Here is a 22,563-nt window from a genome sequence, read left to right as displayed (position 1 = left end):
AATTGTAATTAATATGGCGTTTATCTTGTAGCCCTGGTAGTGTAATTGTGCACAATGCTGCTGTTCGTGCAGATGGCACAGGGTTGATTGCTGACCTGGGCTCCAACGCCAAGCCGGGACAAATAGAAGGGCAGTCAGCATAAAAAGTAAGCCAAATCAAACATACGATTGACTCGCTGTGGCGACCCCTGCCAAAAGCCAAAGAAAAGGACGTTTATCTCATAGTGAGATAACCTGACACATCAGACAAAGTACTGTACATAGTGCTACCTTGACAAGCATCCACTGTCGCTTATAGGAGACGGTCAGGAGAAGAGTCAAAACATTTCCATCAAAAAAGCCATCAGTTCTTTGCTGTTCTTTGAATCAAGAAATCTTTTTCAGTTGTGATAAAACTGCTGGTAAGACAAGCTATGTGGTCCATAACTGAAGTTGCTTCTCGATTTCAGCACTCATAACCACATAAATGTCCTTAAAGGGTGCAGAAGGGCTCTATCATCCACTATTAAGTCACTCTGAAGCTTGGATTGCAAATGGATTGGTATAGTTACAAAAGGTAAATGATTTGCCCTTCAGGTTTACACAAAATGGACACTATTCTGACCACTATGAAACCAAAAACAAAGCACTACAAAAACAAAGCAAAATACCAAAGATGAAATCACTTCACTATGTACTGTATGCATTGTTTTGCTGATAGCTAGCATTTTATTGCAGTTCCACAGCCGCATACTGTAAACCCTAAGTTCCCAAAGTGGGGTACACATACCCCTCGGGGTACGCAGATTGCCATGGGGGGTACATGAATAAAAATTAAAAACAGCTTGACAACATTAGTGCCGAACACTGCGAATTACATAATGCACTCGAACGCCTCATGTGAACAGCCACAGCAGGTAGTACAGTGCAGAAGAAAGGTGACCAGCATGAGGTTGTTCATTGTTGTGTGTGCATTAGACTAGAATGCACAAACTTATACGTGTATTAATACGTGTATTTATTATTTTATTAATGTCCTTATTGATTTCTGTACGTGATTTGCCTTTGTTTTCATAATTCTAATTATTACGTGTACGTGTAACATTAGATGTATTGTACTGATTATTTCCATGTTGTTGCAGACCAAAGCACAGCAAAAGAGCATGAAGATCACAGTTCACCACATGTTACCACAGCTTGTCACCACTTCAATACTCAATACACATTCAAATACATACTGTATAAATTCACCATACAGAAGACAAATCTGCCGGGAGATATCTTATACCCCTCTAAAACCTTCTCCATTTGAAATTAGTAGCCTATTTGTGCAGTTGAAAAATAAGACATGATTTTTAATATAATGTCATCATTTCTTTTAGATTGAATAATATATCAAAGATGTTTCATTGTGTGAGTTATGATTTTTGAAGTGTGCAGGAGTAGGGGGTACATGACTTCCATTCAGATGTCTGAAGGGGTACGAGACTGTGAAAAGTTTGCTGTAAACCATCCCGTTATTTTCTGTAAGGAAACTCTGTACCTGTTCACTTGAGAGGCACAGCACACCCTTCCCTGATCGCCAGTCAATAATAGCACTGACATGAAGAGCTGGACAAATATTCCCATTCACACTTCAATACAATTTAGAGCAGGGGTGGACTATTTTTTTAAGGGCTACAGGAGAAACAGAAAATACTGTGGAGGTGCAAGCAAAATAGCTCAAGCTAAATAGTCCACAAATGTCATGATTTTGGTAAAAGTGTGTGCGGGATTGTCAGGCAAATGATGTCAACATTAGGGCCGTTTTCAGATGTATAAATTAACTTTAAATGTCTTTCTCGCTGCCTTTTCATCCACTCCTTATCTGTCAAGTGCCAACATGGCAGATTCCGGTGCATTCAAAACAAAGTGTAGGGAATTTTTTGTAGGATATTTGATAGATATTTTATTTCAAATGAATTGTGGTCAATATGTAAATAATAGGCTATACATGTATAGCCTGTATATAGTACAGGGGTGCCCAGACTTTTTCAGCCTGTGGGCTATTTGTCCCAAAGATCTACTTCCTACTATAAACATAGAGAATATATATATATTTATTTATTTTACTTATAAATACGAGTATTTATGTACATTGTACATGTATATCAGAGATGCACACAACCAAAATGATCTACCTCTTACTATAAAACATACAGCATATATAAAATCTAACCGGTAAACTTTGCAACTACAGTAGTACCTCGCATAACATAAACCTCCTTTTACATAAATTCCACTGAACATAAAGAATTTATGTAAAGTTTTTGCTTCGTATTACAGAAGAAATTCCATATAACATAAAGCCTCAAGTCAGTCTTTTTTTTTCAATAAATTTTATTAATGCCTCAAGTCGGTGCAAGTTCAGACTAACACTTGGTGACGCCTTCTGACGCATCACGCTCTCATTGGCCGATTTTCGGGGCACCGCCTCCGCTCTCGTCTCATTGGCTGATTATCGGGGCACCGCCTATGCTCTCATCTCATTGGCTGAGTTATACAGCACGTACGTGAGTTTGTGTGAGAGACAGGATTCTCCCTTCAAACTCCTTCCTCTTCGTCGTCCCCCTTAAACTAACTTAAACAATTAAGTTAAGTTACAAATTAAAATTTTGCACACAGCATTATCGTGTAGTGCGTGTGCGTTTGTCTGTGAGACCAGCTGACTCTTAGACTCTTTGAGTCGTGTTTCGACTCAGGCTAGTCCTCCTCCTCCTCCCTGCCTCCACTTGCGCTCCTGATCAAGACATCTCGTGAACGGTAAGATTGTTTTTGTTTTTCAGTTTTATTCATTTACAGTAATCTTATTTATTACATTATTGTATATTGGAATGTTACTCTACTATGTTTATGCTAACGTTTTCTTATATTTCCCCACCATATTTGGTGGACCTTGAATATTTTGAAGTGCCAAAGGGGTGAGTTTGGGAAGATCTTGGAACGGATTAGGCTATTTACATGTATTTTACGCTTCGAATAACATAAAAACCCTATAACATAAAGGTTCTTGGAACGGATTATTTACGTTGTAGGGGCCTCTACTGTACTATATTACATACTAATGATTACTATTTCACATTCACAGTTTTACAGTTTACAGGTCATCAAAATAGTTGATATCATTCAGCAATTCACAATTCAAGTCAATATGGCAATAAAGATAATTACACATAATTCCTTCCAAGTGCAGCCATGAAACAATTGACTTTTTTTTTCTACATAACTAGCCGCTAGAATTGAACGGATAACTTTTGTTATAGATATAGGCATCTTATCGCTGAGTTAGTTGATCTGTAATCGGAAAATTAAAGATAAAAGTTGCATTATCCGTGTGTAGCTGCCGACATCTGTTCTTCACATTTTTTATGCCACCACCGCAGCACAGGAGCGAATCAGGAGGGGGTTTAATATCAGCTGACTGATGTCATATGACATCTACGAAGTGACGTTTATGATGTAGATGACACGCGACCAACGCTACCGACGCGATCGCCATAATGGGCACGCCTGATATAGCATATACTGTATGCCCATTCATATATTGTATTACTTTGTACTACTTGTTTTCAAGTAAAAAAAAAACAACTCATTTCCACGGTGTGGCGGCTTTGGTGCCATGGCACCCTGTCATGATCCGTTACATGCAGTAGAAACCCAGAGATGCATCTTTTCACAAAACGCCAATTTTCTCCATTTTCTAGTCGGCAACTGATATTTTGCTGAAACTTACCTATGTTCTACTGCTGATGACTAAAGAATGGAAAACGGTAGAAACAAACTTTTTGTGTGCCTTGAAAGATCAGTCCTAACCGTCTTAAATGGCCGGTATTGAAGGGGTTGTCTTTCGAAAAATAATGAGAATGAGTTAATAATAAAAAGTTTCATTTAAAAACTGCCTTTTGTGACCAGTTGTTTTGTCATTGATTCATATTTAAATTTGTTCGATGATCTGAAACATTTAAGTGTGACAAACGTGCAAAAAAATAAGAAATCAGGCAGGGGGCAAACACTTTCCATAGGAGTAAGTTGGAGTACCCTGAGGGAACCCTTGTAAGCAAAGGGATAACAGGCAAACGCCACACTATTCGACGAAAATTCAAACCTTTTGCTGGTGCTAATCACTTCACAATCGCTACTGCAATATGTCACTCGACAAAAACTCGAAGAAGTGTAACAGAAAGCAGGCACAAAGTTAGGAGGCGCACAGGAGCTACTGTATGCTTGACTGCTCATGTGAAAAGGCTGTGGATTTTTAAGTTGTGCGGGCAAACAGAGCTGCGAAACCTGCCCAAAAAATGGTTTTGAATAAATGCAAACGTCAACACCAACACAAAATTTAGCATCGTGCAAACCCCCCCCCCAACCCTCTTACAGTCTCAATTCCTTGATCTAATGAAGGGCCACACTGTTGGCTGTCCGCAAGCCTTGTGAATAAAAATATCAACTGCTTCCATTCGGGATATTTACACTCATCCTTCACACACTCTAAATGTTTGGGAATCACGACCACTGACTGATGCTTTGCGTTGAAAAAAAACTGTGATCACAACTTCAAACACCTCGGCCCTCCCTGCTTATGTCCACCAAACATGAAGAGAAAATACAGAAGAACATGCCAGCTCCTTTTTAGGAGGGCATGTTAACCTGCCAAAAAACATTACTTGTCTCTGAAGCTGCACTTGCACTTTGCTCATACCGAGTATGAACACCTCCGCTGAACTCATGACTGACGTAAAACAAACATAAGACGACCGGATTTCGTATTGTCTCAGGAAAAAACAGCATTAACATCCGTTCAACAGAATCTATAATCATCCATCTTGCCGTGTAAAGTATTGATGGGCTGTAAAAAAATGAGTCAAATAACCTACATATTTGGAAAGTGTCAAAAAAACATTTTGTAGCAAAGCACGGTACAGCTGCACCTAATAAGGTGACCAGCAGTGCATTGCATCAGTCTAGCGCACTGAAAGGTATCATCAGTGATCATCAGGTGTTCGGAGGGTTTCTTAACATAAAACAGTCTCCCTCAGGCAAGCTTGCCAAGGTTGATCCAGGCTGGGGCTTCACTTGTGCAATGAATGGTCAATCTCAGGAGGACTTTGCATCGTGATCCAACCTCATTTGGTTCAGAGTTCATCTTTCATCCTCTGCCCTGCCATGTTTTCCTTGGGAAAACATGGCAATAAGAGGGATTATTGCCATTTTCTACTTTCAGGCAATGCTGTGGCGTTTGCAAGTGTTGATGTCGTTTTCCGAAAGATTTACTTCAGGAAAGAAAATGTGGACAACCTGCAGCGCGGCGCCTGTGGTAATTGCCTGCAGGTCAGTTTGCAACCAAAAGCTTAAGGCAGCATGGTGTCCATTGGAAAGACGGTACACTGTTTGATGTTTTGTGACCTCCTGGTGCTGCTCCAGACGCACATGCTGCTAAACGCTCAAGACGGACCGTTCACTGAATAGAGGCTGGGGGTGGAAGGCTACACCATGATCATGGTCCTGTACGTACCACGTTTAAGGTCATGGTTCAGTTCATTTTCGGTACAAATGTAAAACATATAACTTTGCCAAAAAATAACAAACTACAAAATAAAAGTAATAAACATACACAGTAATCACTTGTTCATCGTGGTTAATTGGCTCCAGTGATGAATTTCTTCTTTAAAACAAAATATTTTTGTAGTTCTGGCAAAAAAACCTGTTTACAATCTTCTAAATATGTTTTTTAACATTATTAGAGCCCTCTAGACAAGAAGCCACACCCATAAAGCCACCTTTACATTTGTGTTATCCAATATAGTAGACGTAATCAGAGAAAATAAGCTATTTATGACATCAATAAAACTCACGCTCTTGTACGTCGCAGTAAATGTGCTAAAAATTGTGGAGGACAGGAAGTGACGTCAGGGGTTCAGAATTAAGTTTCAGCTTGTCATGGGTTACGGCCGCAACAGTAGCCCGTGTTATTATTATTATGTGATTATTATTGTGCCTGTTGTGCAATAATTTAAACCTCCAATTAAATCTCCAATTACTGACACCTTGTGACCAATGTAGAATGCTACATTTACAATTAACTGAAACATTTAAATGGTTTATATTTGTATTTAAATTGATTTCTTTCAACTCAAACCGCCTTGTGGCGAGGGATGACTGTATATAAAATATATGTAAATAATAATATGTACAAGTTGTAAAACAGGTGTGTCCAAACCTTAACCACAGAGGGCTGCATACAGAGAAACTGAAGGATGTGGGGGCCTTTTTTTATACATTTTGTGCATTAAAGATGCTAAAACCAATCCAATGAAGGTCAAAAGATGCTATGACAACAAAGCAAATGAGTGTAATATCTAATAATATATCTTATTAATAATTTATTTATGTAATTTTTAGAATTTGCCATTGGGCCAATAAAAACAAGGTGCAGGCCAAAAATGGCCCCCGGTCTGCAATATGGACAACCCCCGATAAACAACGTTTGTTTTTAGGAAAGTGCAATAACATAGACAAGTAAGACTTTGCAAAGTGTGAATTATTTAATTTTTTTGATAACGAAAATTCCGTATGTGTGAATGGTTGTTTACTTATATGTGTCCTGCAAATGGCTGGTGACCAGCCCAGCGTGTACCCCTTGTCTTGCCCGAAGTGTGCTGGAGTAGGCTCCAGCTTACATGAAACCCTAATGAGGACAAGCTGTAAAGAAAATAGATGGATGGAACGTTCTTTTTTGCTTAGTTGTAGCCCCGTTCCCCATCTCTGCTGAATAATGCCGCAACACTGTTTTATTATCCACTTGTCTTCACAGGGATGGCAAAGTGTTCACAAACAGGAGACTTTCGAGAAGGAAAAGGCTCTCCAGGCTCTGAGTACGACAGCAGGCCTGTCACGATAGCAAGTTTTGCTGGACGATAATTGTCCAACAAATTATTGCCGATAAATGACATTATTGTCAACATTATTTTGAGACCGTTTTTAAATAAATGTAATGATAAGTTCTCTTCCTTACCTTATCCTTGGGTTGAGAAGTTGAATATACACGAAAGTGCAAAAAGGTTGGCATCAAAGTTTGTATGTTGTATGTTTTTGTACTCTGATCTGGAGTTACCATGGCAATGACAAAATTGTCACATTATGACATATTACGATACTACATACTTTAATATATCACTGGACAAGGTATTTATTAGCTAATGGGAGAGTGTGTGATACCCTTGACAAATGAACAACAAAGATGCATTCGTTGAGCTGAAAAGCTGAAAGGCAGTAACTGCACAAATTAGGTACATACATTTTGAAGGTGACTTCAGTGAATTTTTAGCCATTTGGAATTCAAATACAAATGTGCAAATTCAGGACAAAACCTCAGAGGCAATGATGATCCTGGTAAATGCAAAGTAACGGTTACTTAAAAGTGTTGGGAGGTGCCTGGAGATTTGAATGAACAAGTTACAGTACATCTCTGTGATGCTGATCTTCAACTGAGCATCTGGTACTTGTACTTTTCTTTAACATGAAAAGCTGTAAAAGATGCCGACTCTGAGACCTCAGGACCACCTCCAGAAGGAAAACACTTATTACAGTAATTAAGTGAATACAAAGAGAGTGCAATGAATTGCGTGACACGCTAAGTGTTGGCAGTCAAAAACACGTACTATACTGAATTATTGCGCATAACCACTTCTCATCAGGAGCCGGAGTGGCAAAAAATTAATTTGTGACATGCAGAGGAATTTTCATCCATCTTGGCATGTGTCCTCCCTAACAACTCCTTGGCCTGGTGCAGTTTATTTTCTGTTGCGGGATGGTGGCAGGCAGTCCAGCTGTACACCTTATATTTATACAACCGGAGCTAACTGACATGACATCCCATCTGCACACAGCAATTACATTCATTGGTGGTCACTTTAGCCAGCTACAGTACCAACTATAAAGACGGCAACATAGCAATTACAGCAAAAGTGTGATATATTTAGTTGTTTCCTGTCAAAGAGAGTTATAAAGTGAATGGTTCTCTGTGTGAGTTGTGAATCGGACTTTTGAAAGGAGAAGTGCAGTGGCCTGGAAGTGGCTGCAGGGAATAGGCAACTCATTTCAAAACCTCGAGGTAAAACAATTAACAAACATCAGCTTGCAGCAGACGCATTAAGTGTTTCATGGATGCAGTCAAAAGAAAGAAAGGGAAAATATCAAATACGATCATTTTTATTCAAATGAGTCAGACAAAAAATGCTTCCTTTCCTAATAGATCAATTAATATACTGAAAGCTTCATCAATTAATGTAAGAACATTTGTGAAAAAAACTTACTTTTTTCTTGTATATTAGCTTATAACACGACAGATAATATCTAAATTACAAGGAAGGAACTGAGTGATTATTCGTTTCAGTGCTCTAAATTCGCCAATTTAGTCATTCATTCTTAACAAAAATGGAAATAAAGGGGCACAATCATTAGAATGATAAATGAAAGCCGTATTCATGTTTTCTGTGATTTTATTCCTCATTGTTTCCCAGATCCCAGTGTACATCATTAACCTTGTAGGATGCATTGGTGAGAATACAGGTATGCCATCTCCATCAGTCATGACACGTGACATGATCTTGGGCAATCAATAAGCAACCAGACCAATCAGCATCCTTTGAGGAGACGAAGGTGTCATTTAAAGACGTGATTTAGGTGCACCAAAGGATAAAAGATACTGCAGGCTGGTAAACAATGGCTGAAATCAAGCGCCTGAGGAGATTGGTTTGGAGGCTGCCACAGCAGCAGTTGCAGCCTCCCAAATAGGTTCTCTGATATTTCCACCTGCAGACAGCCATTTATCTACTTGTTAGTGCAAAGCACAAAGATAAAAACAAAGTACAAAAGCTCTGCGATGACTGACATGTTTATTGTTTGATGTGTTGATGTGCACTGCTGCATTGTATTGAGGTCTTTCCTATCTTTTACATGCATAACACCAACATTTTTCTCTGCTGACTTTAAAATAAGTCTTCATTTTATATCATTTCATCGATCATTAAAAAGCCTGACCTGCCAATTCCGATTTTGGCCAATACTGATTTTTTGTAAATAACTGACAGCATTCACTGTCAATGTTCCAATCTTATTTTGTCAAAAAACATTGAGCAAAACCCGTGAAACGATACAAACTTGTTGTTTTAACTGAACAGGAGGTAGTTCTCTCAAATATAAATGAAAAGTTAAGAAATTTGCTGTCCAAATTAGGGCTTTCTACAACCAAGGATTTTCATAGTCAAATCTGATTTCTTAGATTTTGTCGCCTAATATTCTAATACACTAAGTCCCCTACTAACGAACATCTGACATGCGAACTTTCGGAGATACGAACATAAGCCGACTAGTTTATATTTTCATGTGTTTTGCCTTATCAATCCATATTTATGCTGCTACATGCTTGACCAGCAGAGGGCACTGTGACACTGCTAATGGGACCAACAGCGGGAGAACAAGAGGAGGAGGGGGGGGGGGAGGGGGGGAGAGAGAAAGCTACATTGTTAGCTGTATAATACAACTGGGACAGAGCGTGTGATTAAAGTTTATGAAGAGTTAATAGGCCTGCTTAATTCTACACCACCCACAGAACACTACCTCTTTTAGAAGAGTCTAACGACAACGACCATTTGTCCCTTTTTCCCAGTATCTCCTCCTCCACTACCAACGACGTATGCTCGACCACTCCTCTTCAAAGGTAAATAACATTTATCATTATGTATTATTATATCATTTTTATTATTGTTTTTTTCATTAATTATCCTCGTTTAATATTACTACTGCATCCAAACTCATATTTACATACATACACATATACTGTATATATATACACGTACATGTAGTACCTATATCATTGGTAATATTACCTTTTCCCCTACTTAAGAACAATTCGACTTAAGAACGGTTGTCTGGAACCAATTGTGTTCGTTAGTTGGGGACTTGTGTTGTGTTTTTTTAAGTAGAGTTAACGGCAATCCCGACAAACAAACAGATCTCATTTGTGACTTTTTCCACCTCAAAGAAATAGGCTAAAACACTCAGATAAACAAATAAACATTGTAGGTGTTCAGTGTACAGTACCTTGATTTATTTAGTGAGACCGAAAGCGAGATGAACAAAACCAGAACACGGTCGCTGTTGGCACACATCAGAAAAGTGCACATGAAATAGGAACAACATAGCTTGAAAAAACAACAACTTCCCAAAACTCTCAGTTAGCAGCCTTGCTTGCCTTGACATTCACTGCAGGGATATAAAATGAACTTGGCCTAACGGCATTACCCGTTTTAAATGATGTTCAATGATGATCCAATGATGTTGGTTGTTGTTGCGTGATGTATAAGAAGCTGCTGACGCAAGTTGTTCTTTCTGGAGTCATCTTTAACCTCTTCAAAACACTTCCACACTTTGGAAGATTTTTTTTAGAAGCCAATAAGTCCAATAAGTAAATAAGTCCCTTGATGTTGACGGTCTTCCTAGCGTTCAAAGCTGGCGTTCAACTCAGCTCCTTTGGATTGTGCCACTGAAGCGGGTGATTTTATTCATGCGTGGTAAGTACAGTATGGGGCTTCTGTTAAACACACACACTATTTTCAGTTCTTTATTAGCACAAATTAGACTGTTTTTGTTTCAAAAATAAGCTATTTATAACAAGAATTCTTTGTAAAAAAAAAAATGTAAGCTCAGCAGCAGCCACATATTGCATAACTGATTACACTGCTTACCTGATTAGAGCCTCTTACCAAAATAAAGTGCACAGTGACCGAAATTGGCTTGTCGTCCAATGCCATGAACTCCATAATTTTCCTTGTAGTAGCTTTGCTTATTTTCACTTGTCATAAGCGCTACATCGGGCTGCTGCCTGGCTCTTTGAGCTTTACCTTTAGCCTTAGCACGACTGCTAGCTCTCAGCCAGAGCAAAAGGGGACAATGGCTAACTTTCAGACTTCTGTGGAGGAAAATAAGATCGGTGGATAAGATCGCTTGTGTATGTAAGAATCGGCCGATCGCTGACCCCACAAAATTAAGGAAATCGGCCAGCCGATCGATCGGTGCACACTGAATGCCATGGAGATGTTCTTCTCCTTGAAGCAAATGATACAGTTAAGCCAAATGTCACACATATACATTCTGTAAAATGCAATAAAACATCACCGTTATCAATTCATAGGAGCATATGATGTCACATGTTCAAGAATGTTATCCTTATCCCACTGCCTTGGGAGTCATAATAGAGATTAAACTGAAATAGTTAACTAAAAAGAACATAAGTGACATTGTCGTTCCTCTCAGTGTAGCAAAGCAACTATGTGTTACTCAGCCAGTCCACCCATGTATTCATCCGCCTACGTATTACTCGGCCGCACTCTTTTTCTTTTTGTACAATATTAATAATTTATGGCAGTGCCAATATAATGATATCATGTAACCACAAAACGGCAAATGCCGCAAAGCATGGACCACCTGTATTGATCACCCCTTTCCCGTTAACCATTTGCTGTAGTTTAGAAACATCATAAAAGCACCGTCAGTTCTCTTGGTAAGCATGAGAGTGATTAAAATGCCAAATAAATTACAGGAAGCTTCTTGATCCAGCAAGAATAGGCACTGGATGACTGAATGATTGATAACCTCATGAAATAAAACAGAGTATTTGTAATTATAAGCGAGGACAGTCTGCACACAACATGTATTCTAAGTATATGGCTTTTACATTCGGCTTTTTTCCCATGCTTCTGTCTATTGAGGAACTCAGATTCATCTCCAGTGTCCCCCCCTTCCCCTCCCCACATCTATGCAGAAAGCACTGGTGAGAACCGCCCAAATAAATAACTTTGCTTTTTTTCATGTGGACTCCTTGATGTATTGGCTTGGATTTTTCCATTACTAAGCAGAATAAAAGCATTTCCTTTCACTTCCAACAGTAATGCTGGTGCTCGCCATCAGGAATGTAAACACACGCAGTCTGTAAACAAGGCTCTTCATGACCCCAACCCCCTCCAACATCACTGACCACTACAAACCGGTCAAATGACGTCCCTCTCTGACCCCCCAGCTGCCCCCCGCCTCAACACTCAAAGAGCGGCTCAGCCCCATTACTTGAGCTAAGAGGTCATAGGAGAAAGAGGGTGAAGCAGGCCTACAAAGATGACAGTCCCACTCATATTTCTTTGAGATCATCAACATGTCCCATCAGTGACTAACAGAAAAAACAAATGTGGGCTCTGCGGTGGAGGGTGGAGGGGGGGCTAGAGGATTAATGATCTGCTGCAGCTGGCTGAGGAGCGGCACAGTGATTCCTCAGTAAGTGCTCATGGGGTAGAAGGCGAGGGGGGGTATTTTGGAGGTGAGTTTAAGACTGGAGGGGACAGAGAGCCGTCAACACCGGCTCCATCCTCCCCCGACACCAACACGGATGCTGTCAGCACGCCGCTGCATCTGCACGCAGGACCAAAGGCCACTGACAGGGTGAGATGAAGACGATGGAAGCAGGGGAGTGACTTTTCTCTTCTCAACTACAATGCCAGAGTGCAGAGAAGCATCCCAGGCCTCATTTGGAACATCTTGTACACATTACAGCTCAACAAACAAACAAGCTCGCATGAATATTTTCTGCCCACCCCCCTACATGAGGCTGGTCACTGCACGCACGGCAACCCGTGGTCCTCTCGGGAAGCAGCACAGCTACCTTACACTCTCCTGCAACAATTCTGATACAGTGACAAATAGTGGCCACGAGGGCTGCTCTCGTTGCTGATAAAGTGATTTTCCACTCAGGCAAATAGGGGACAAGCACATTGACGGAGGGAGCTCAGCGGCTGATGGCTTCCCCTGGGGCCCAACACAAAATCTGCAGTGTCCACAGGTCTGCAGGTCGCACATCGCTGTGAGCTTGATTTATATTGAAATAGCTTGCTGATAAATTACATCTCTGCTGGATTACTGTGTTGTAAAATGGCATGCAATTAATGGGAAAATGTATTGTGGAAGATAAACTGCTTGTATAATAATGAGACATTGTATAAGAAGGTGGAGAAACCAGAAGAGGTAAAGATATGATGTAATTCAACAGTGACCAGATAACATGCACCATTATCTGGAAAATAATGTGCAGAAATGTCACTTATCAGACTCCATCAGCAGTCATGGATAATTGTTTTTTTTGGTTTGCTTTGCTTCCCAGCTCCCCATATACAGTAGTTGTAAAAAAGTTTACTTTTGAGCCACTGTGGTATTACAAATTGACAGTGATATATGTGCATTTGTTGACAAGATGACCCTGCCGACATCCGTTACATATTGGATTTTGGACGGACGTTGGCTACGTAACAGCTCAGGAAAAGGAAGCATTGTTACCTACTGGCAGTGCTCACACAACTTTATGTTATATATTAGTTTACTGTACATGTTACCGTATTTGCAGGTCTAGAAGTCACACTGTTTTTTATAGTTTGGCTGGCCCTGCGACTGATAGTGTGATACGACTTATACATCAAAACAGAGCTGCTGTTTTGGTATTCGCTTCATCCATAAAATGAGACATCTGATCTTTGAGCTTTATGCAAAACATTATATTTACACACATCAGCTTCGACTTCGAAAACCGTGATGGACTTTTTAGCCTCTTTTCTGATGTGTTGCAGACCAAACCAATGGCTGTTTGTATTTGGTTCATATTGACTTGGTCCAGCTAGGGCAGAGGTGTCCAAAGTGTGCCCTGGGGGCCATTTGTAACCCGCAGCTTGTTTGTTTTTTTTTTTAAATGAACCCCAAAAAACAGCAAAAATGGGCAAAAGGAGCTGAAATGTTGATACTAATAACTAATAATAAAACACTTTGTCTTTAAATGTAGATGTATACAAATGTATACAACTTTTTTTTTTACTTTTTACAAAATTAAAAAATACATCAAAATACATCAAAGCGGCCCTCCACATCCTTTTATTTTCAGTATGTGGCCCTCGGTGGAAAATGTTTGGTCACCCCACCACAAGCTTCAGATTAATCGACTAAGAAAATAATCATTAGTTGCAGCCCTACGTCAAAATGCATACACCCCTGATCAAAATCTTAATATCAGTTGAATTGCAAGAATTTTTCTTTTGCACTGTTGGATCTTAAGGAGGTTCTAAGCAGAGCTTCAAAATGCAAAAAAAGAAATGGAAATGAGACAAACACATTTTGAGTAGGCAACTTATTGCAAACAATCATTAAAGCAAAATATGTTGTTCATCAGCTGATCAAAAGTTTGACACGACAGCTTTAAAAGCCAAAATCTTGGCAAAAATTTGGATTCAATGTCATTTTCTGTCAGGTATTCACACTGTCATGATCTCTTGATGGAAAAGGCAAAAAAAGCTATTTGTTGAGCTGCATTAACAAGGCCCCTCGCAGTGCAACACGGCTGCTGAGGTTGGACGAAATAAGACAATCATTTGAAACATCTTCAAAGATCCTGAGGGTTATGGAACAATAATGTCATGCTAGACCCAAAAAAATTTCACCGGCTCTCCGTCAAGACACGGGACCATCCTTGGCAAAAATGAAGGTTGTTACCGGTGCCGAGTGCAGTCCAATAATCATCAAACGCCATCTGCGAAAGAAGGCCTCATCACCTTCAAAACCTTCAACTGATGAGAAAAAAAAATTACTTTGACAGTCCTGATGGCTTCCAGACAAGGAGATCCCACCTGAGATGTTTTCCACACGACAAAGTCGAGGGGACGCCATCATGATCTGGATTGCTTTTTCCTTTAATGGAACAATGGAGTTTCAGGTTGTGCAGGGCCGTCAAATGGCAGTTGGCTATGTGGAGATGTTGCAGGGGGCAACCCTCACGACTGAAGGCCCTCGTCTAATGACCGGATTTTGCAACAGGACAACGCTGCAGTCCACAATGCCCACCTGACAAAACACTTCTTCCAGAGGAATAACATCACTCTTTTGGACCACCCTGTGTGTTCCCCTAATCCAAATTGAATTGAGAATATTTGGGGATGGATGGCAAGGGAAGTTTAAAAAAATGGACATCAGTTCCAGACAGTGGATGCCCTCCGTGAAGCCATCTTCACCGCCTGGAGCAACATTCCCACTAGCCTCCTGTAGCTAATGAACAGCCCATTTCACTTTCATGCTTGTTTGCAATAAATTGCCTACTCAAAATGTTTTTGTCTCATTTCCATTTCTTCTTTTTGAATTTTGAAGCTCTGCTTAGAACCTCCCTAAGATTCAACAGTGCAAAATGTCAATTCTTGCAGAATTTGATCAGAAGTGTAAATAATTTAATGTTTTTAAATGTTATTTCATTCTGACTGATATCAACCAGGGAGTGAACATTACCATTGACAGCCGCGAGAGGGCACTGGTGACAACTACAGTATATGCTTCTCCTGCACCCCTGTGCCTTAAGTCATCCTCCCAGGTATGTTCTTTATACTATTGTGTAGCTGAGTAACTCTTAATGTGTTACATCAACATACCGGACACCTATTCATTCTTGAATTTTGTGAAATACATTTCTAAGTACATGTGACTTAAGTGCAACGTACGCTTTTTTTCCCCTTCATGCTGCATTTTTGACTGCTGCGACTTATACTCCGCAGAGATATAGTACAAAAATATGATAAATATTACCAAAACTTGTCTGTGCTATAACATAATTATAGCGTTAGCTATAACGCTATTGCTTAGGCAACATGATGCGTCGTATCTCATCCACCTTCATTAAAGACCAGCAAGGTAGAGCATGCAAGGTTACTACAGCAATTACAGAGATTATTTTATGTTATTATTACATTATATTATAATATTCTTCCTGCGACAAGCCAGTGTGCAATCAACATGGTTGTTATAAGGTCAAATGACTACATATTATTGCTGGAAATGCATAAAAAATTATCTTAAATTGCCACAAGGCGGAATACAGACCTGCTGTCCCGAGTGGTAACATTTAAACATGCAGCTAATTATAAGAAAAATGATTAAATCAAGCCTTGGGTGATTTATTAAATGAAATGTGCATTTTCCATTACAGTATAGTCAGATAGCTTGGGGACAGCGTCTTTAACACTGACATGCGGAGAGGAAAAAGTCTTGGTTGTACTTTTCAGCAGTGAGAGTGAAAGTGATTATCAACAACAAAGCCTCAGTGGGCCACACAGCTGAGATAGGACATGCGCCTGCAAACATGGCACACGCTCCGCGTACCAAAGAGTGGCCAGCAACGAAGCCACGGGATCAGGAAAGTGCTCTCCATGCAGGAGCCTCATTTGTGGGAATGAAAGCACTTATGCCTGCTAAAAGCAATCATTCATATGCAGTCTACAATCACTCATCGCTGCCATACTCACGAGCTTGTCCCCTCCACACACACACACACACACACACACACACACACACACACACGCACAAGTCGCTGTGAATCATACCACATCGCTCTTGGACAGAATTGTTATGAAGTGTTTTCACCACTCAAGTAATGCCAAGATAATCATCTCTTTGCTCTCTCGCCTGCTCTGTAGCAACATGTACAGTGCCATTGGAGCGCCACTTATCAGCCGCATGCTTTTGTGAGCGTGTGTGCTGAGTAGGTAAAGTGACGCCCGATTGATCCCCTCGGCCCATTCATCATCGCCGAGTGACCGAGGGCTGCACCGAGGCGCAGCCTGCCTCAGACGCCGCATGCCTGCCCTGCACACGGACAGACTGAGACAAGCATCCCGTCACAAGAGTCTACTTTGTTTGGGATCAAGGGTATGTACAGGTTAGACATCATCCCATCTGCTCTAATTTGGCAGATGAGGTAATACCTTTGGGAGCCACATGACTCCATTTTTTTCCTATGGATGATATCTTTGCAGCCAAACCTTTGCACTTAAGGTGTTACAGCCACATGCACCCTTTGAGGTCAATCAACTCAAGCAACGTTCCTGTTGGTCACCAGCTACTGTACAAACCAGTCTGAGAAACAGGGAGCATTGCAGAGATGATGGGAGAACACCAAAGCTGTGTCAAAAATTCATTCTAATGATGCGCACCCCAGAGATGCTCGATATTGGCATTCTTACCTATATCTGATATCGTCCAGCACTGCCAATATCATCTGATGTCAATATAGACAGTAGGGATAAGCCGGATACTCGTTGTAGACGAGTGTCCGTCACAGATGATAAGGCATTTTTGCCAAATACGAGCATGAAACGAGTACAGCTCACCATTATATGTAATCGTGATGACGGAAATGTATTCACTCTTCACTTTCTGTGATTGGCCAGTCACACACAGCGCCCGCCCCTCGCTAGACGTATCCACAAATGCACAGCAACATAACATCTCAGCTATCAGCAGTGCACTAAACACATTGTGATAGCATGCTAACAATATAATAAATTGGTGGCAATGCTGACGAGGCTAACTTAGCTCAGCAGTTAGTGACCAGCTCAGCGGCCGGATGCGTAAGGCGCACAACACATACAATATCACGGTGCAAACAGCGTCTAGCATTGAACGAATGGCAAATAACCAGGTTACTCACGTTTATAGACGCACGCTGTTTGTTGAACATCAAAAACAAGGCTCGTGTTACGACAACAACTCGCAAGCTCCGCGGCTGCCATGGTGCATTCATGTGCCCATCTCGCGTCGTAATTGGGAGCTAAGTTGAATCACACGTTAACTTAAAGGAACATAAGAGAATGGGCACTACTAAAACGATCTTTATACAATTTTTTTTAACTCTTTTTAAAATATATTGTTTTTCCAGTTTACATGTAAGCGTGATTTAAACAAGAATAGCAACCAAAAAAATTAGATGCAGCTCACAGGTAAGTAAGTGGTACTATTTGATCATATGATGTTCGGAGTGTCCGTGAATGCATCTCTCGGTTTGTGACAACAAGGAAGTGTCGGTGTTTGAATCGCACGGCTGATGAATAAAGAGCGGCAGAGTCTTTGGGGAGCGACACCGTGCTGCTGTCTGTTGTCATGACAGAGAGAAGTGGCTTGCCACTACGCATATGTGTCAAATACGTCAAAAAAAGTCATGTAATTACTGAAATAAATTAGTTTCCGCCGTTAGCGCACTACTTTTGACAGTCTTACAGATCACTTACACACATACACAGTACACATAGAGCTGAATAATAAGCAATAAATATAGCAACTTCTGATCAATCCATGTCAATTTCAGACTTAAAATAGTGTACAGATTTAAGCCCCACCCATTTCTGGTTAGATCACGCCCGCTTTCGGTTTATGCCCCGCCCATTCCGAGAAGAGATACGGATAAAAATCATTTAGCTGGGTGAACAGATAGAGATACAGATACAGATACAGATACAGATACAGATACAGATACAGATACAGATACAGATACAAATATAGATAGTGGTGTACTCGCTCATCCCTAATAGGCAGCAGCTCTTCACTCAAACTAATGTTCTGTGGTGAACACACAAATAAACATGGTTTGTGCAAAATAAGACAAATACTGCAATATGCAATACAAGTTATCGAAAAAGTGCTCAAGCGCTGCGAGTGATTCTGAGGTGTGATACTGGAACGGAAGCGTTGAAGGAAGACCCTTAGTATCCCCTCACATAACCAGCACTTGTTCCGCATGACAGGTCGAAATTTAGTTGTAGCTTTCATGTAGTTTCCTGTTTTGCACCCTTGTTTTGTTTTTCTGTCGACTGTTTGGCACGCTGTGCAGCTGCTTTGCGGTCATTGGAAAGCGTGTGCAGCAGTACCTGTTTCTCAGTGACAGTCATTGCTACTATTTAGATAGACCTGCATTACACGCAAAGAGCAAAACGTAGGCTTTTTTAAGACCATAGTGAATGCAATTTAAGTCCCATTTGACATCCATACTGGCAATAAAAAGTACAAAGACAAAAAGGCGCACAGCACACTACTGGTTGTGCTCGATAAATTCTGACCCGGCTGCATGGGTACTTTCTGAAACTGAAGTTTATGCATTCATTTTAAATAAAAATAACATGAATAAATGTTTAAGACTGTTCAACATCGTATTCAAGACATTTGATGTGATTTTAAGAGAATTTTAGACATGTTATGGCCTTAAATTCAAATTATTTTAGACTTTTTCACACCCTGAGATATTGCAAATTGCATATTCACAGACCAAAGGCAAAACTTGAATATAATTCCAAACGATGGTCGTACTGAGCTTGTTGCTCTGTGGAGCATGTCATCACTCGCATTACCGGCAGAAAAAAAACGATACGGACATTTTCCGTTATGTAATTTTTATGCCAATATCAGCTGATAATATCGGTCGCCCGATAATGTTAGCTATAATGTGTATGTATACCCTATGTATATCCTATTATAACAACAGATTGAACTGCAAATTGTTGTGCGTGTGCGGCCGCTACGGACATGTACGTGAATATCAGAGAGCCTTGAGTGACAGCCTTGAACAGCAGTCATCTCATTTGGCCCTGAATTGAAGTGCAGTGTAATTTGCAATTGTGAAAAATGTTGACATTTTTGGTTCAATCTGTTCTTTTAAACCACTATTGGTAACATATGCTAGCCGGTGGTGTAATCTTGAGCCATTTGCAAACAGTACCTTTATGGAAAAAGGGAAATATGTGGTTTCCAGCAACTTTCCAAAAGTACCAATACGCCAAACATGCTAGTGTTGTACCCAACATCATATCTAGCAGTGAATCACATAATATAGGCTGGCTGGTCAGGAGTGAACACAACTAGAAACGGCTGGGCTGACAGTGTGTGTAACTTTCCTTACGGCCCCGACTGGGAAAAAGCGCCGCTACTTCATTAAATGCAAAGGAAAGGAAGCGGAGACAAAGCAAACAAAGCAAGAGTTGGGTGCAAAAGGAAAGGGGTGAGTGAATGTCGGGGGTGGGTGGGGGCTCTCGCTCTCTCTCTCTCTCCTCTCCAAAGTGTAGGCAGCATCTCTAGGTAAGTGGCCCGTCACTCAGGCCTCAGATTGCCAAGTCTGCTCGGTTCCCACAGTGTGACCGGACCTGGATGTGGCCTTCCTCCCCACTCAGGCGGCCCTGTGTCTTTAGACCCCCAGGCCCCGGAGCAGAGGTTACACCAACACAGCCAAGCACAGCAACATGTCAGGCCCACACCAACCGTTGCCTTGGTGCTGGAGCATTAGAGAAGCGCTCCTGACTGTGTTGGAGGGAAAGTGATTTGCCGTGACGTCTATACTCCGCTGTGGACTTCCCTCTCTCAGCTCCTGGTCTCTGCAACCTTCACCTCTCAGGTTTCTCCTCTGTTTTTGTCATCCTCTCCGTCACATCCTCAAATACGCCCTCCATCATTCCACTGCGTCTCTTCCCAACCCCTGAGTAATGACTGATGTCTGAGTGCCATGATTAGTCTGACATTGATGAAAGACAAAAACGCTTGTCAGGAACATCTGCCTCGAATAAGTGTTGAGCTGACAAATTGTACATTTTTAAAGGCTTTGTTCATCCCGCGTTGAAAAAATTGTTCCCAGCTTGCCGACTTGTCAGTGGTAGAGACGTCAAGTACAATATTTATTTTCGGTTTCGACACAAACCAGGCTCAAAAATAGCTTCGGAGCCACAACGTAGTGCACCTCTGTTCACAGGAAGCGAACCAGAACGCCTGCTCACTGGTGACCAACCAACAGGTGCACGCCATTCCACACCAACACTCACTCCCCTCGGCAAGCAAGCGTGTAATCAATGTTGTGGACAATAAAGTGAGAAAAAAAGTAGTTCTAATTTCAAAATGTAAATATTGAGTTTTCCCACAAGTGGGGGCAGACCACCCAGGATGCAAAATAGTCACCCACCCCCTTTCTTTTTCTTTTTTTTTTGCCTTGTCGACCGCCTGAGAGATGTCTTTTTGTGTGTGCGAAACATCACCCATGATGCGTCTTTCTTTGCATACAAATACTTCTGGCAGGGCCCACCTTGCCATTTTGTATTGTGGGAAAAATAAGTGATGAAAACCTGAGAGGAAAGAGGCCGGGATCCCCGTGGAATACTATGCCTCGCTTGTTCCCGCAAGGTGTCGGGAATAATGAGGACTGAGGCCGGGCCCGCTTGTGTGTGCTCTGGAGCGTTTCTCACAGGACAAGGGAGCAAGAGGGCAGGCGGCGGGGCAGCTCAGCACTGTAGCTGCAGTGTCTGACACTCACAGGCTCCTGCGTGTGTGCGTTGCAGCCGGGTGTCAAATACTTGTCTGGACTGTGACAAATGCCTCCTGCTAGTCTCACCGCAAGTACCTGCAGGATGGGCTATGAAACTGTTCACACGGCTCAAGATCAAAGTCAAGCACTGGAACGACAGCAAACCTCATTTGGGTGCCCTTTATTCCCTAAATTAGGCAATGAACTGCTTTAAATCAACATGTGGTGCCTCCATTGGCTTTAAACGTGTCTTTAACACATTCACGCAACTTTTTGCGCTTTTTGGAGCTCAGTGGCTCTGTAGGGGAGCGGTTAAATGGTATCATTAGCAGCTTTTTCCTTTTAACATTGCACTTCAGCAAAACAAGTAAACGTAAATGAGTCCGTTGCAGCAGTTGTTAGATAATAAGTGGAGGAGGTGAAAACTTACCTTGGCTGGTTTTACTTCCTGAAGCGGACTGCTGGACAAAGGCGACCAGGCAGAAGCCCACAAATCCAAAGCTGGCTCGTATCGAGGCGTGCACATACATGGTGACTTTGTCTGCTGTTCAACACTTTCACTGGAGACCTACCAGGGCGCGGGAGCGCGCGCCACAAAGCTATCTTGTTAATATTCCTCGTGGACGCGCGCGGACCAGGATCCAGTGCGACCCCCTTTTTTATTTAAATAATTATTTTTTTTAACCGTCTTTACGCATGCTTATAACGCGGAGCGCAGGGAGGCTTTTCTGTTATCATGTTTCGAGGCAGACCAATGTCAATTTAAGAAAGGGAGAGGGAGAGAGAGAGTGGGAGAGATGGAGCTGTGCCTCGGACTTGGCAAGAAAGGGGGAGGAGAGAAGAAGACGCTTCCAAGATGCAGTCAGGACTCCTCTTCTTGGCTCCTTCCCTTCCCCTCTCCAAATTACCTTTAATTACCCATTTTTTCCAGCCATTTCAGTCTTTGCCACGCAGGTGCCGCTCACCTTATTTTACAGACGCACGTACGCATATTTGCGCGTGAAGTTTACGCCTCGTGATTCGTGATTCATTGTTGTTCATCTATTATAAGGTCACCCCGGAATTGGTGGACATTTTACACGCCAGCCATACAATTTCATATAATCCATTCACAAAATACTAACGCATGAAGTTTACATTTAATAAACTGGGAGGAAATATTGACTGAGAATGTTTTTTTTTCGCGAGTGCACCATATAATGCCATTTTCTCTTGTCCCACCTCTCTGATAACCAAATTGAATGTCAAAAGAAGCGATTCAAATGCAACTTAAAATGAATTTGGTTCATAACGCAGGAAACATTTGTTTTAATCAGCATATTATATTATTTTTTATGCAAGGCATCTGTGTCCCACAACATGTTTGC

At 41.3% G+C, this 22,563-nt stretch overlaps 1 protein-coding gene across 4 annotated transcripts in view; it reads right to left on the bottom strand.

Annotated features, from left to right (window-relative positions):
* Positions 1 to 22,010, bottom strand: part of scube3 (signal peptide, CUB domain, EGF-like 3) — a 105,972-nt gene extending 83,962 nt beyond the window's left edge. For all 4 annotated transcript variants that reach the window (XM_054798063.1, XM_054798072.1, XM_054798083.1 and 1 more), the window contains exon 1: positions 21,627 to 22,010. In XM_054798063.1, coding sequence (XP_054654038.1) covers positions 21,627 to 21,726 — 100 coding nt within the window. In that variant the 5' untranslated portion in view covers positions 21,727 to 22,010. The remainder of the gene's footprint in view (positions 1 to 21,626) is intronic.
* Between the last annotated feature and the right edge of the window lie 553 nt (positions 22,011 to 22,563).

Source organism: Dunckerocampus dactyliophorus, chromosome 1, assembly GCF_027744805.1.
Source record: "Dunckerocampus dactyliophorus isolate RoL2022-P2 chromosome 1, RoL_Ddac_1.1, whole genome shotgun sequence".
Taxonomy (NCBI): Eukaryota; Metazoa; Chordata; class Actinopteri; order Syngnathiformes; family Syngnathidae; genus Dunckerocampus; species Dunckerocampus dactyliophorus.
The sequence above is the reverse complement of the archived record's forward strand: the minus strand, read 5'-3'. Positions and strand labels throughout refer to the sequence as shown.